Genomic DNA, 15,547 nt, shown 5'->3' with positions numbered 1-15,547 from the left:
TTCCCCTGGGCGTACCACGGAGGTTTGGAGGGCACAGCTGGAGGGTGTGACTCTTGCAGGTTCTCCCGGGGCTCGGGCTCCCGACGGGCCCCCATCGTCTGTGCTACCAGCTGGAACACAGACTTGTCCAGGCTCAGCCAGTCCGAAGGCAGCCTAGGGGAGAGCAGACAGATTCTGGTTCTGCCGTGTCCTGCTTTAGACCAGGTTTGCCTGGTGTGTGTCTACCGGTAGGGACTCACCTGTTTGTGGGCCGGGCTTCCCGCTGAGCTTTTCGAGAACCAAAGAGATGTCCCCACTTGATGCCCCCAGGTGAAGGCTCTGGGGTCCCTTCATTTTCCGTTGGTGGGGCAACAGGCCCTTCCCTCTCTCGACTCCGCCTCAGCTCAGCTAGCACGGAGTCAGGGGGGCTCCCCATCCAGAAAGGCCAGCCCCTTTCTTGGCCAAGGGCCTCCTCTGGGGCAGGGCAGGCCTCCGCCCCCTCTACTACACCTTCCCGAGGCGGAGGGGGTGGAGTCTGGGATGGCCCCCCACCGCCAGCTCCTTTCTTCTTCTCACCACCGCCGCTGCTACTGCTGCTACTGCGAGGGAATCTAGAGCCCTCAGCAGTGCCCTCGATGTAGACCTGGGAGCTCTGCATGAGCTGGTACCACCAGCCAGCCTGACCCCCTCGGGCCCACTTGCCGTGATCCGAGCTACCCGGCACCACCGCCACCTCTTCCGAGTCGTCCTCATCCTCTTCTCCACCTTCTGAGGCACCCACCCCCTTCACCCGCTCTCCAGGAGCCGCCCTGTCCACGTCTCCAGGACCCTCCTGGCCTCGGGCCCTGGCCAACTGCAGTGTTGAGTGTGCGGACAGCAGCAGGTCCTGGGACACTCGCAGCAGTTCCTTGTGCTGCCGCTGCTGCCGCCCATTTTGCAGCAGCCGGTGCTGGAACAGCAAGTCCAGGCTGAAGGGCAGCAGGGCTAAGGGCTGTAGCAGCAGCAGCAGCTCCTCAAAGAGGCCAGGGCACACCGTGTGGGCGGCCCGCAGGAAGCCCCAGGGCTGGTAGTGGGTCTGGATGATATCTAGGGAAAGAGAGAGGGACACTGAGAAGCAGCCACTGCATGTGGATGCAGGCTGTGCGCTCTGCTTCAGTCGGCATAGAGCCTGCTGCAGGACGGCCCGCACTGGTGCATGCAGCCCTTCACCTGAAATGGCAGCTCTGAGTTTGGAGAGAAAGGCTGGGGCTCACGGCCACCCTAACTGCTGACTGCCTAAGTCTGTTGCTGCTTCAAGGTTCTACGTCAAGTAGTCACCCCCAAACTCTGAGAATGAAAGTCTGGGTGGTCCTCCCCCACGTCCCATTACTGGGGGGTAAGGTATTACCTTCATGGTCATACAGGTGATTGAACCAGAACTCCAGGGACCGGATGCTGTAGGAAGATGGAGTGGAAGGAGTTTAGTATTGTGGATACAGACAGATAAGGAGGGAGCAGGTGCAGAAGGGCAACGAGGGGAGGAAATACAGATAAACAACATCTGTGTCGGGTACTGTCCCGCTCCCCTCACAATGTAACCTGGAAAGTCAACGGGGTTGTGAGGAGTGGGGTGAGCATGAGATTCACAAGTCGGGTGATTGTTGGAATGGAGGCGGCCTGCATGTAAGTCAGGGTGACTACTGACTGAAAAGGCTGCTGGGGGCAGAGGGAACGACCGGGCTGTTACCACTACTACGTACTACCACGGCCCGTGTTCCGAGGTGAGTTTTGCTCTGAAGCGGGATTTGGAAGCAGAGTTGGAGTTGAGAGATTAGTGTGCAAACCCTGAACATCGAGAAACCCATCTCGTTTCTTAATAGGCCAGGCCACGGCCTTTGAGGTGGAGGAGCCTGTCGGTGGGTGTGAAGTGTCAGAGGACGGTGGATGCAGAGTAAGGGACTGCACCCAGGGGGGATATCCCAAGGCCTTGCAGAGACACCGCAGACACCCCTTTCTGCCTCCTTCCGGGCAGACAGACCCTTAGAGGAAGCAGAGCTGTGGTGGGGCTGGCTGTCCACATCTTGCCGTTCTAGGCACTCACTTGAGCAGGCCGAGGATGAAAGCGTTGAAGCGCATAGTGTGACTGGTGAGTTCTGGGAACTGGCTGACTTTGTTGTAGAGGCCATGCAAGACCTTGGTGGATGGGCCTGGGAAGAAGACGGGGTTTGGAGATGACATTTCTGATTTCTGGAACCCTAAACTCGGCCTGGAGTCAGCGTGGCAGTCTAGTACCCACCTAGCTGTGTGGAAGCCTCAACCACACTCCAAGGCATGTTTTTACGTTGGCCGATGATCACATCCAGCACGAAGGCCTTGAGCCCATCCTCCAGAACAGCCTGGACCGCAGGGCACAAGTACTTCAGAACCAGGTGGCCTACGTTGGGGCTCACAGAGCTGTTCCCCAGCTTCGCCTGCAGACACATGGGGCAACCATGAGAAGCTTGACCTTGGTCTGTCTTAGGCGGCCCTCCTGGATCCCCCTGGCCACTTCCATCACTGAGTTCCAACTCTGCTCTGGAGTCAAGAGAGCAAGGGAAAGTGACAGCTGAGTCTGCAGGCCATAGCTCAGCTCCCGGCAGTCTCAGCATACCTTGACGCCAGGGTCCCGGCTTGTGCCAAAATGGGCCACAATAAGGTCCACCGCGGTGTTGACAGCTTTCACCAGCCCTGTGGGGGAGAAGTTGATGTGGCAGGCAGGTCCCTTTTGTGAGACTCTAGCCCACTCCACGGAGGTGGACCCCTTGGTGGAGGAGAGGAAGTTGCCCCTCCCCATCCATGGTTCTCGAGGTCCTTTCCTTCCCAGAGGGGTTGGCTGCTCTCTTAATGGAAGGCTTTCCCTCTCTGACCTTCGTGCTTCACAAGCAACTCTGCCTTCTCCTTTGCCGAGCTCCTGCCCCTTGGCCCACTTGGTTATTTACCCTGAAGCAGCTGCGGGGCAAATTAGCTGGTCCCCAATCTGCTGACTTGCATGCTCTCGCCCAAAGGGGCTCCAAGCAACCAAAGTACTTGGGGGCTTTTTGTTTTGTTTCTTTTATTTGTTTGTTTGTATTTTTTTGAGATGGTCTCCCTCTGTAGCTCTGGCTTTCCCTGGAACTGACTAGGTAGACCAAACGGGCCTTGATCTCGGAGACCCACCTGCTCTGCCTCCTGAGTGGTGGATTAAAGGTGTGCACCACCATGCCAGGCTCCAGTATTTTTAAATTATGCATTAGTCTCTCTCATGGTACTTAATTTGGTAAGGGAAGGGGTGAAGCCGGATCCTTAAGTTCCTGATACATGGTCCTCGCTCACAAAGACACTACACAAACTTCTCCCTCTTGCCCTGTTGCTCATGGGCTCCTTATTGGTAGCTGAGGTTTTAAGACGTGTACCGGGCACGCAGGTACTGATAGAGGGGTCCCTGGCCAGGTGCTGCTCCGTACCTCTTTTCTGAAGGATGTCAATGGAAACGGCCTCCGAGTTGCCATCTGGAGACAGACAGAACTCAGCTGGAGGCTTCTCAGTTAAGGAGAAGGGGTCCTGCAGGTCGGGGCAGGTCAATGATAATGGCTTTGCGATCTGACCTGGAAAGAAGAAGAGAAAAACCCTGAGAAGCTGTCTCCCAGCCCTTCCCAGCTTGCCCTGGGCACACCGGGGGCCTTGGCCACGCACCATTCAGACGGCAATTCAGATGGTTGGTTGTGCCGAAAGAACCGGGGAACTCGAAGATGGGGTTCCTGTGGGCCAGCCGAGCTTCCTGTGGCCTTCGGTCTAGGCTTCCCGACACACCAGGAGGCCCTAGTGGGTTCTTCCTCCTGTATTCCCGCCACTTGAGGGCCTGGGGGGATAGGTGGTTGACTGGAAGCAGACGAGAGGAAAAAATTAGAAGGAAGCGGAGTCTCACCTCTACCTAGCGGCCGTGCGAAGTTCCAGGGCTAGGCAGATGCTGTGGGCGCGTGACGCCTGCGGAAGGCAGAGGAAACCACCCAAAGGAGATGCAGGATTGCTTGGGCTACGGATGAAGCTCGTACCATTGTTGGGTCTGGATGCCATGCTGCCCTCGCCACCTCCTCGAGCCAGACTCTCTGTCCGGGTAAAGCCAGATCTCCAGGAGCCCAGAGGCGGCAGGCTTCCTGTGCCATGAAGCCGGTACTCAGCCAAGGTCGGAATCTTCTGGTCCTCCTTCCGTGGCTGCTGGGAGGTGGCAGGCCGCACAGGAGGAGGACAGGGGTGGCTCCATGGCCGTAGACTTTCTGATGCTGTGGCCTGCTCTGGAGGCGGGGAACAGGAGGTAGAGGCAGATGAATCGGTGCTAGACCCAAAGGGGCCGGCACTCCGGACTGGGGAGTAGCTTCCCAGGGGTGATGGCCTTGAGGTCTCTGGCTCAGGCCCAGCGTTTCTGGCACCTCGGCCAGTAGTCTGGGATGGGAATGCCTGTGGTTCTCCTGAGGGAGCTGGGGCTGAGCCTTGAGCAGTAGAGATAACCAGTGGGGCAGGCTGCTGTGCGCGGCTGCAGCCCGAGAGGCTGTAGAGCTGGGAAAGGCTGTGGAGGGCCCGGGCCTTGGCCAGCTGCTTGGGGAAGTGATGCTGGAACACGAACGGCTGGATAGGTAGGGTGGTCGGCCTCTGTTCCTTGCTGTAGCGAAGGACGGGTCGGCTTTCAGTGCCACCCCCTGTAGCAACAGCGACGGAGAAAGACTGAGACAGAGACACGGAAACCCACACGAGAGGAAGAACTGAGGGGAACTAGGAGGTGATACCCAATGGGGACGATGGGCTAGCCTGGGCTGCAGGACCTGAACAGGTGCAGGCAGGCTCCCCCTGGAGGAGGGGATGCTGCCCCTCCCTGTAAGGCCGACCTGTGTTTTACTTATGATCTGGACTGCCTTCTGCCTCTCCACGTTCTCACCTCTGCAGGTGGCAAGGTGTGTTTGGGGCACGGGCTCCCTTGCAAAGGTAGCTAGCCATTTCACAGATGGCCGCCGAGCCTGTGGCATTGAGTTCCCCTTCTTGGCCATCCTGCTGCCCGGCTTTTTTTCTTTTTAAATGAAAACAGTCTCACTAGAAACACAGTTTGTCAGCCTCGTCCCAGGGAGGCTTTCAGACTGTTCTCATCTGTCAGCCCTGCCCGTTTCTGTCAATGGCAGACCCACTACAGACCCAGTGTCAAGACGCTGCTGACTTCACGCTCTCTCTACCATCACCCTTGTGTCCATTCACTCACACACTCCACTCTGCTGTTAAACGAATCCAGCAGCAAGACACATGTTTACCTGCAGCCAAATCGGGCAAATGTCTTATCCCTATGTACCCACAATCCTGATCTTCCATTAAACTTCGGAATCCACACCTACTCTCTCTGAAAAGGAATGTTCTCCAACTCTGGGATTTTTTTTTTTTCAGCCACTTTTCAGGTCAGTGTTTCTTAAATCACAGAACCAAACCCGAGGCTCAGAACACGGCGGGGTGCCATAGTATTTGTCAATGGACTGCTGTCTCATGCTGCACATCTCTAAACAAACACAAGGTGGCGCCACACACACTTACGGGGCCTAAAACCCTGGGCGTGGCTCAACAACTAAGGCAGGAATTCTTTCTCCACACATCAGGAAACTTATTTATGTTTGTTTTTTTGTTACAGACTCTCATGTAGTTCGGACTGACTTTGAACTTGCTACGTAGCTAAGACTTTGAACTTGCTACGTAGCTAAGACTGGCCTTGGTTTCTCGATCCTCCTGCCTCAGCCTCTAAATGTTGGCTGTGTTACAAGTAGGAGCCACCTTGCTGCACACGGATCAGAGAAATTTAGAGACATTAAGTCATTGTCTCAAGTTAAGATCACTCAGCAGGGAAACAGCAGAGCCCAGAATGTCGTCCGAGCCAGAGTCTAGCTTCTGGGGCCCATGTTCTCCCCCACATCACATCACACGCAGTGATGTCAGTCAGGCTGGGTTTGCCAGGCCATTTTTCTTACTCACATCAATGAGTCATGAGGGGTGGGTACACAGGTTCATAGAGAAGAATTTCAGACTCATGCTCCCTGCCAACCCCAGTGCTTAGAGGACAGTCTGTCATCTTCCTGCATTCTAGAAACCCTCCACTCAGTCCTTAATCACCCTGGTCACTGACAGCCTGGGGCCTCCCTGCTGTGCTGGCTCAGCCTGAGATTCCACCACCACCCTTCCTGCCAGACCTCTGGCCCAGGAGCGCTCTCACCCACCCCCTTCCTTTCCTGTCTGTAAAGTGTTGGGAAGTACTTTTTTTTTTTTCCCCCAGAGCTGAGGACCGAACCCAGGGCCTTGTGCTTGCTAGGCAAGTGCTCTACCACTGAGCTAAATCCCCAACCCCAGGGAAGCACTTCTTAACGTGTTCGCTGTTACTTTTCACAGGATTACCAGAAAAGTAGGGACCAAATCCTCTCAGTCGCCGTGTCTCTAGGGTCCGGGGGCACATCATAGGAACCGGACGGTTAAATGAACGAATCTACTTCTGATTCAGTCGTCTCCTCTATCTCAGATTACCTTATAATAAAGCTAGTTTCTTGAAAAATAAACTTATCTGTGGTTATCGAACTAAGTATAAAGACCGCATGTGTTGTGTACCTGGGAAGCATCCCGAGCTCCACAGGAAAGTCAGTCAGTGCTCAGTGTTCCGAGGGAGGGAGGGAGGGACCGAGGGCTGCTGGAATCTACCAGCATACATGGCTCACCTCTGCAGGGACTTGGAAACGGCCGATGCACGTTTTGCAATTTGTTACTCGCCCAACATCAACTCAAGGAGACTTTGCAAATTGAATTTCACTCTGGCCTCTGCTTTGTTAGTTTTGTTCTATCAAGATTTGGCAAGATCCCTTTTCGTAAATGTCAATCCTGCTGCTCAGGGTCTCGGGTGTTTCAGCCTCCTCCAGTCATGTCCAAACTGGCTTCTCCTTGCCTATCCACACATTTAATGAACTGCCAGCTCATTTGTTGACTTTAAAGAGTGCACAGAATCAGGGGACAGACCGGTGGCAGGGGTCACTAGAGGTTGCCTTGACAAGAGAAATCGCACTGGGACTGGGGAGGGAGCTCTTCTGGTACAGAGCCTGCGCAGTAAGGCAGTACACCCCGTCAGTCCTATCCAGAGGTTCTTTCCTGTAATCCTAACGGGAGGCAGGGGCAGCAGCATCAAAACTTCAAGGTCATCCCTGGCTACTGTGTTTGAAGACAACCTGGGAAGCGCAAGACCCTGCCTCAAAATAGTTTAAAATGTAAACCTTATTTTGTGTGTGTGGGGGGAGAAGAGGCATGTGGCAACCCAAGGCCAAGTTCTTTCTTCCCCCATTTAGAGTCCTGGATCAGCCGACCAGCAAATGCCTTTACTGGCTGAAATCTCCCTGACCCAAGAAAAATTCTTAATATTTTAAAAAATATTAAAAATTCTTTACATTTCTTAGTATAGTGAAAGTACTTCCACAGCTGGGCCTCTCCTGTCTCTCCCTCTCTCCTCACCTTCTCTTTGGTTCCATTCTCTTCTACACGTGGTGTGTGTGTGTGTGTGTGTGTGTGTGTGTGTGTGTGTGTGTGTGTGTGTGTATGCATGTTTGCATGTATGTGAGTGAGTACTTGCAGGGGCCCTAAGTTGAGATTGGGAATGATCCCTGATCACCCATCTACCTCAAACCCAGAGCTCTTAGATGTGGTCGGTCTCCGTAGCTAGTGTGTTCTGGGTGTCCCTGTCTTGGCCTTCCTGAGTCTGGAATTATGGGTATGCTGCCACAGCTTCTAGGTATTGGTGGTACCTGCAGGTTTCGAGGGTGGCAACTGTGGTACCAGGGAAGTGTTTTAGTCACTGAGCCACCTCTCCAGATCTCCTTTAAAATATCCAAACATTTTGAGACCATAGAGACCTGGCTGGCCTGGAACTTGCTATGTAGAACAAGCTGGCCTCGAACTCATAAAGGTCTACCAGGCCTTTGCCTCATGAGTGCTGGGGTTAAAGGTGTGTGTCACCAAGCCTGACTGAAATATATATTTTAATGATCATCGTATGTGTGCCGGTACAGGTGAGGCAGTCAGAGGACAACTTTGTAGAGCTGGTTCTGTCCTTTCAGCTGTTCTAAGGACTGAACTCAGGTTGCCGAGCTTGGACTGCAAGGGCCTATACCTGCCAGGCCATCCCACTGGCCCGGTCTTAAACTTCTGATTGATTTTTCAGCCTTTGATTCCTACATGACAGGATTACAGATGTGCCCGTCAAGCCCAGCTTCATCTTCAACCTGCTCTGCTCAGTCCTTACGTCCTGGTGTCCCGGCTTCTTGTCTTGTTTACTTTGTAATTCCACACATTCTCCCTGGATGACTAGTTTTAACTATTATCCCCCCCGCCCCTCCCAGTAACTTCCTACTCTACATGGCGGTCTCTCCTATCAGGAAGACGTTTCTCCACTGTCTTCACCCAAACTACCCAGGAGCTTTCTAAAATGCAAGTCAAAACGTGCCTAAGCAAACAGAAAACCAAACCAAACAATGGTAACACGGCCACTCTCCCGATGAAAATCCTTCAGTGGTTCAACCCCACCCTCCAGGCTCTGCTATGTCAGCCTGCGGCTGTTCCTGGAAAGCGCCAGGTTCTGCCCCTGTATGACCGGCTCTCCAGTGAGCCTAGAGTGCTCTTAGAAGAGAGACTACAAAACCTAACCCCAACCTTTCTTCCAGGCTAAAATATAAATCACTGGGCCCCCTAACACGCCACACTGGCAGAGATATCCTTCCACGTTACCGACGCCTTACACTGCCACCTTTGCCCGGTCTCTTCCTGCCCTTTTGCTCTGTCCTTTGTAGGAATCCCTTGAGGACAGATCCTCTCTCCAGCACTGCTGCAGCACAGACCCTGCTCTAAAGTAATTACTCGGGACAGAATAAACCATAAAGCTTGGGAGTCCATGAACGAAAGGTCCCGGTTCAGTTCTGGGGTTATTCTTTTGTTTTTCTCTTACGGAAGTGGTCTCATTTTCTTGCCCATGTTGGCTGCCCTCGAGCAATTCTCCTGCCTCAGCTTCCAGAGGCACATGCCATCATACTCAGCCTAGGTCTCTCAGGCTCTTCAGTGCGGGATTACCGTCAATGACCAGAGGACAAACGTCCCTGCTACCCACTGTGGCTTCCCTGCGGGGCATGTCCCTGAGTTGCCTTAAGCCCTGCACGTCTACAACTGACCCATGCCCAGTCTCCACAGTAATTCCTTCATGGTTTCCCAGGGCACCAGTCTCTCAATCCTAGTGATCTATCTGGCACTCTCTTCTCCCCGTCCCCACCCCTGGGGCAGCGCATGTGCTGGACCAGAAGGAGAGGTCCAGGCTGGCATGGAACGAACGCATAGCCTGGTATTCCTTACCGTCAGCTCTAGCTCTTGCATCCCTCTGGGTATGGCTGTTGGCTGGGCTCCCTAGGAGAGCAGGCACAGGATCCATCGGCTGCGCCAAGAGTCCCTGCCCAGAAGCTCTGAGGCTAGGAAGTAGCATCTCACTGGACTGGGGGTCCTGACAAACCTGGGTGGACCAGGGTTCTGGGCCAAGGAGGTCCAGGCTTGGCCCCAAGGGCATGGACGGCAGGCTATGGCTACATCGGGTGCCCTCATCGAGTGGGCCTGCCCTATCTTGTTGGGCTTCTTGGATGGGCGAGAACTCCTGGGAAGACTCTCCGATGCTCACCCGAAGTGGTGGGGAGCCAGAGCCTGCAGCTTTCTTCCGGCCTTTGGCCAACTCAGCAAATGAGGTAACCCTCCTGGGCGGGGAAGCAGGCCCAGCCAGGGCCCCGGGGCCCTCACTTAAGCGCACTGGACAACTTAGCATGCGCTCCAGTGAGCCCAGGCGAACGGCGGGGCTGCGCTCTAGGCTTCGATCATAGCTCCGAGAGCGTTGCCGGCCAGTGCTGAGGTTGGGGGGGGAAGTATTTGTGTACACTTGCCCTTCAAGGACAGTGGGGCCCATGGTGGTCGCTGCTTCTGTTGAGGAACCCACTGCTTCTTGTTCCTCTGGCTTCTGGAAGAGGTAATACTCAGAGGGCTGGCTGGGGTCCGGGTCTGAGCCGGGGCCTGGTGGAGGACTTATCTTGGTATGTTCTTCTGAGCAACTGGTGATGGACGAGCCAGCGGGGCTCGGGGAGGACTGGGAGGACAGGTCACAGGTGACAAGTTTATAGTAATTTTGTGTGGCCACTACAAGGCGGGCCTGGCTCTGGAAGCAGGCTGTGAGGTCAGCCACGGCTGGGCAGGGCTCACAGTGTGGGCGGTAGGCGTTGCAGTTGGCATCGAGCTCAGGGGACGAGGCATGAGGACACCCGCAGCCCTCTTCCCTGTCCCCACTCTCGGGGTGGTGGGACTCACAAGACATTCTTGACTCGGCTGGGGAGGGCTGCAGGTCCAGGTAAAAGGCTCCAGGGTCTGCGTGGCTGCAGAAGGAGGAGTCGCTGCAGGACTGAGGGACGGAGTTGAGGTTGGCACGGGGGCTGCCGTGCATCTTGTTGTAGAGGGTGCTGAACGTGACTAGCACCCCGTCGGAGCTGTTACAGGAGGAGTCGCTGACGTAGCCCATGGACTGGTCAGCTGCCTCGGACTGACTGGACGTGCTACTGCAGTGGCAGTGCTGAGCTCCCGAACCGGAACGCCCAGGGTGTCTCGGGGATTCGTCGGAACTGAGCTTCCACTCTTGTTCAAAGGAAAAGCCAGAGATGTCATTGTTGCCCCCTCCACTGCCACTTCCCCCGTGTCCCCCACACTCGTCCAGCTCCATCGTCTCAGCCTCCGGCTCTGGTCGGCAGCAGTGGCTATTGCTGCACTGGGTCCCCAAGGTGGTCGCTGGGTCCTGTTCCTGCCCCTCCACCACTCCAGGCCGACTGCGTGCTGCGCCCCACGGCCTGCCCTGTCCGGGGCCAGATGGTGGCAGCTGGAAAGAAGACAGATGGAAGGGCTGGCTGGTGCTGTGCAGGTGGAACGACTGCTGGGTGGCACCGTCACCAGTGCTGCCATCGTGCAGGTCACCGAGTCCTGTCTCACCCACACCTTCCTGCACCAAGAAGGGATTGTGCCGTTTGGGAGCTCCAGGGCCTCGTCCATCCCGACTCCTACTCTTGACGCCGTCTGAAGACCGTGTCGGTGCCCCTGGGGCCGAGTGCAGGCTGGTGTACAAGAGGGAGTCAGCTTGTCCTAGGTCTTGGTCGGGCTGAGTAAGGCCCAGCTCCGGGGGGCAGAAGGGATTGGCTCTTGTTCCCCTGCCACCTCCACCGGCGCCCCCACAGCACTGCCTGTCTGGGACTTGGCAGTGCACTAAGGGGATATGGTGGACGATGAGGGTCTCTCCAGTCAGCTTAGGGGGGCTATCCATTCTGGAAATTTCCAACAAGGGCATCAACAGCACCAGACACTGCCTTTGGAGCCCAGTGGGGCAGAACACATTTCATCAGGAAAGGTTGGCACCTGGAAAAGAAAGGGAACCTAATGTCACCTCCCTGGAAATCAGGGACAGCCCCTTCCCCAAATTATTTTCAGATGGACAGGAATCCTCGAGGAATAAACAGTCTGGGTCAAGGTGGAGCTCTGACAGCACGGTAACAACACTTTCTGTATCGCACAGGTCCAGGTCCGGGTCCCGAGGCCCCACTTCATTTTAAGGTCACCCTGTATCCAAGTTCAGTAAAAGGCCAGGCCTCTTTTAATGGCACACGTGAGGGACACGTTCCCTCTTTTCTTTTCTTACAATTACATTTATTTACTTAGAGCGTGGGGTTGCGTGTACGTGTGTGCCCCAGTGTGTGTACGGAGTTCTCCTACCACCGTCTCAGTCCCAGGGAGTGAACTCAGGATGCCAGGTTTGTTGACAAGGGTCTTTACCTGCTAAGATACCTCTCAGGCCTTCCCCATTCTCCTCTAAGCAGTAAATAATGACCACACACACACACACACACACACACACTCACTCACGGATGTCTGGAGAGCACAAGGTGCTAAGGGAAGGGACGGCGATGCCTGCCATGCAAGTTTACGGATGAGGAGAAAAACATTAGACACGTATCATATGCTCATAGAAATTAGTTATAATTTTGTAAGAAATGTATCTCAAAACATACTCTACCAGTTGACCAAAGACTGCCAGCACTTACCCTTTTCCTCCTGTATGGATCCCAGAGCCCTTATCCCTCCAATTACTGTGGGCTACTATGTTTTTTTTTTTTTAATTAATTAATTTATTTACATCTCAAATGCTGCCCCTCTTCCAAGTCTCTTCTCTTTTACTCTTGAGAGTTGGGGGACCACCCTGGGTATCCCCCCCACCCAGGTGCATCACATCTCTGCCATACACATCCTCTCCCTCGGAGGCCAGACAAGGCAGCCCAATGGGGGCCATCAAACTTTGGCTTTAGGGAGAGCCTTGGCTCCAGCTGTTGGGGGGCCCACACGGAGATTGAGCTGCATGTCTGTTATATATGTGCGGGGGGTGGGGTGGGGGCTTGTTCTAGCCCATGTGTGTTGTTTCCTTGGTGGCTCAGTCTCAGAGCTGTGTGACACTCTTAACAGCTTCATAAACACGGTGGAGGGGACACTGGGATAGCTGCAAGTATGGCTGACGTTGACCTCTCCTTCCACGGGGAGTATCACCACTCTTCTCCCCAGCCATCACCCTGTTGTACTCTCAGACCTGGCAAACATGGGCCTAGCACAGTTCTGATGCTTGTTTAGGTCAGGGTCAGAACCTTTAAAGTACCTTAGTTTGGCTTTGTTTTAGCCTACAGCTGTGGCTCTCAACCTTCCTAACGCTGCAACCCTTTAATCCAGTTCCTCGTGTGCTGGTGACCCCCAACCATAAAATCATTTTTGTTGCTACTCTTCATACGTGCAATTTCGCTGTTTTGAACCACTTTGTGCTAATGTGTAATGCTGTGCTGGATACCTGATATCCGACCCCTGACCCCTGTGAAAGGGCTGTTTGACTCCCAAGGGTCACTGCGGAGGTGGGAAACCAGCGGCCTGGAACCTTCACTACGGGGACGTGCTGGAAACTCTCTAAAGTTCTGTCAGCTGTGAGGTCCTCTGGTCTCAGCCCTGTGCAGAAATGACCCCTCGAACTCTCTTTGCCTGGGCTGCCAGACTCAGGACCTCTTTCTCCTAGACTCCCCTAACCATCAATCTCTCTTCTCCCTTTACAAGCTCTGGCCCTGAATCCCCCATTTACTTTCTGTCCATCATTTAACTGAGCCTTTGACAGCACTGGATGCTCAAACTTTAACGCATGTAGACCCAGGGCGGGCTCCTCGTGTGGAGGAAAGGGTCAGGAGTCACGAACGCCCAAGGAAACGCACTAAAGGAAAACTCAATGTCCAGTAACTGTATGCGTCAGGGACAATTATAGTAAGTTATAATTAAACATAATTATGCATTACAATTATGTACGCTAGATCACATTAAAATTATGACTTCTGAGAGGAAGTCTCCTTATTGGATTTGTTAGTGCTACTGTGTTGAGTATGGTATTCAGCACGGATGTGGAAAGGCAAAAACTAGAGAAGTTAAGCTAAGCTACAAGGTTAAGAGTTATAGAAGAAAAAAATAATGAGAAAAAAGAATTTTGAGATAGGTCTTACGAATCACAGGCTGGTCTCCAAATCTCTATCTAGCCCAGGATGACCTTGGAGTCCTGCCTCCACTTCCCATGTGCAAGGACCACAGGCATGCACCACCATGCCTAGTTTATATGTGCGAAGGAATGGACATGGATCTTCATGGGTGCTTACCAAGCACTCTACCCACGGAGTCCATCGTCAACTGGAGAGTAAGCCTTGATAAACTGAACCAAATGGTGGTGTTTCTTACCTCATTAAACATCACTGTGCTTCAAAGGGTACCACTAAAAAGGTACAAAGTGAGCCAGGGGACAGGTCAGATGTAAAGGGCTTCCTGGAGACCTGAGTGCGGTCCCCAGACTCTGTATTAAAGAGGCAGGGCACAGTGGTACACACTTGTTAACCCACGACTGGGGAGGCAAGGATGGGCAACTGCTTAGGACTTCTCTGGTCAGCCAGCCTGGCCTGCCCGGTGAACCCCAGGCCAGCGAGGGACCCTGTCTCAAAACTGAGGTCCCGAGTAATGACCCTGAAGTTGACATGCATTCACTTCCACATACACACACAGGAGCCACCCGGTAGAGTGGGAGAAAGTACTTTTAAATCATACTCCTTCCTGACAGTGGTTTCTAATCAAATTATACAAAAAACCTCACAACTTCTTTGTTACTTTTTCTCTCTTTCCTTATAGACCTCTGGATGGCCTTGGACTCACCATGTAGACCAGGCTGGCTTTGAACTCACATTAATCTATCTCTGTAGGCCTTTGCCTACAGAGAACTGGGATTAGAAGTATGTGCCACCATGCCTCTCACTGAATTAAAGAAGACCTAGGTGTGGTTTAGCAAGATGAAAAGATGGGTGGGATCACTGGTCATTAAGAAAATAAGAACCCGGGGTTGGGGATTTGGCTCAGTGGTAGAGCGCTTACCTAGGAAGCGCAAGGCCCTGGGTTCGGTCCCCAGCTCCGAAAAAAAGAAAAAAAAAAAAAAAAAAAAAGAAAATAAGAACCCCAATGAGATGCCACCGCTCTCCCAACAGTCTCCAAATTAAAACACACAGCCCCGCAGCACTGTTGACGGATAGCATGGATGACTACAAACCTCACTCATGGCTGGGCCACTGTGAAATGCACAGGCCCGAAAAAAGCCATCTGACCTCAGAATGTTACACAGACCCAGCAAGGGGAGGGAGAACTGGACCACACAGAAGCCACTGTACATGCGCTCACAGCAGCAGCATGCACAGTAACCAAGAACACGGCAAGTCCCTAAGCCTGGTAGCTGAATGAAAAGTAAAATGTGTCTCTCACTATTTTACATACCAGCTAAAAATTAGTACAAATGCGATATGCACGTGCGACGTACTATTACTTGGCAATGAAGAGCAGTGAGTCACTAGAACACGCTACAGCATGGATGAGCCCTATAGGACATTAAGAAAAAGAAGCCATCACAAATGACTCCTTCGTGTGGTGTATGATTGATTCATATGAAATGTCTAAAACAGGAAAACCAACTGAAATGGAAGGTAGATTAGCAGTGTCCAAGGGCTGGGGCATGTGGAACAACTGCTTAATAAAAAATGTACTGCTTCTGGACACTGGCAGTGGCTTCACAGTGAATAGAACGGCTTATGAATTGTATTGAGGATAAGGCTACCCCAGGCTAGCCAAGGGCTACATCGTGAGATCTGGTCTCAAAGAACAAAAACAAAACCCACAAAAGGTTATGGTTCTGGCAAGAGGAGTGAGGCAGAAAGCCTGCTGCAGTGGACCGGAGTGGGCATTTGCAGAAATAAAGTAAGAGCAAGACAGGCAAGGGGGAACAACGGCTTAGTGACATTTCGAGGAACAACAACAATGGACATGATATTTTTAGGGTGGTTTGATATAAGAGATACAAGACAATTTCCTCTTACTTCCTTCTACACACACACACACACACACACACACA

At 53.3% G+C, this 15,547-nt stretch overlaps 1 protein-coding gene across 6 annotated transcripts in view; it reads right to left on the bottom strand.

The window, feature by feature from the left end:
* Rusc2 (RUN and SH3 domain containing 2) overlaps nt 1-15,547 on the bottom strand; it is a 47,133-nt gene that overhangs the window by 770 nt on the left and 30,816 nt on the right. For 4 of the 6 annotated variants that reach the window (XM_039110999.2, XM_039111001.2, XM_039111000.2 and 1 more), the window contains exons 2-11: nt 9,373-11,451; nt 4,029-4,670; nt 3,670-3,855; nt 3,441-3,581; nt 2,609-2,685; nt 2,255-2,429; nt 2,060-2,165; nt 1,367-1,413; nt 240-1,065; nt 16-153 (exon numbers count right to left, since the gene is read on the bottom strand). In XM_039110999.2, the coding sequence (XP_038966927.1) occupies nt 16-153; nt 240-1,065; nt 1,367-1,413; nt 2,060-2,165; nt 2,255-2,429; nt 2,609-2,685; nt 3,441-3,581; nt 3,670-3,855; nt 4,029-4,670; nt 9,373-11,383 (4,349 nt within the window). In that variant the 5' untranslated portion in view covers nt 11,384-11,451. The remainder of the gene's footprint in view (nt 1-15; nt 154-239; nt 1,066-1,366; nt 1,414-2,059; nt 2,166-2,254; nt 2,430-2,608; nt 2,686-3,440; nt 3,582-3,669; nt 3,856-4,028; nt 4,671-9,372; nt 11,452-15,547) is intronic. The other 2 variants (XM_039111004.2, XM_039111003.2) reach the window with 1 other exon arrangement.

The sequence above is a fragment of the Rattus norvegicus genome, chromosome 5 (genome assembly GCF_036323735.1).
Source record: "Rattus norvegicus strain BN/NHsdMcwi chromosome 5, GRCr8, whole genome shotgun sequence".
NCBI lineage: Eukaryota > Metazoa > Chordata > Mammalia > Rodentia > Muridae > Rattus > Rattus norvegicus.
This window is presented reverse-complemented; position numbering and strand designations above follow the sequence as displayed.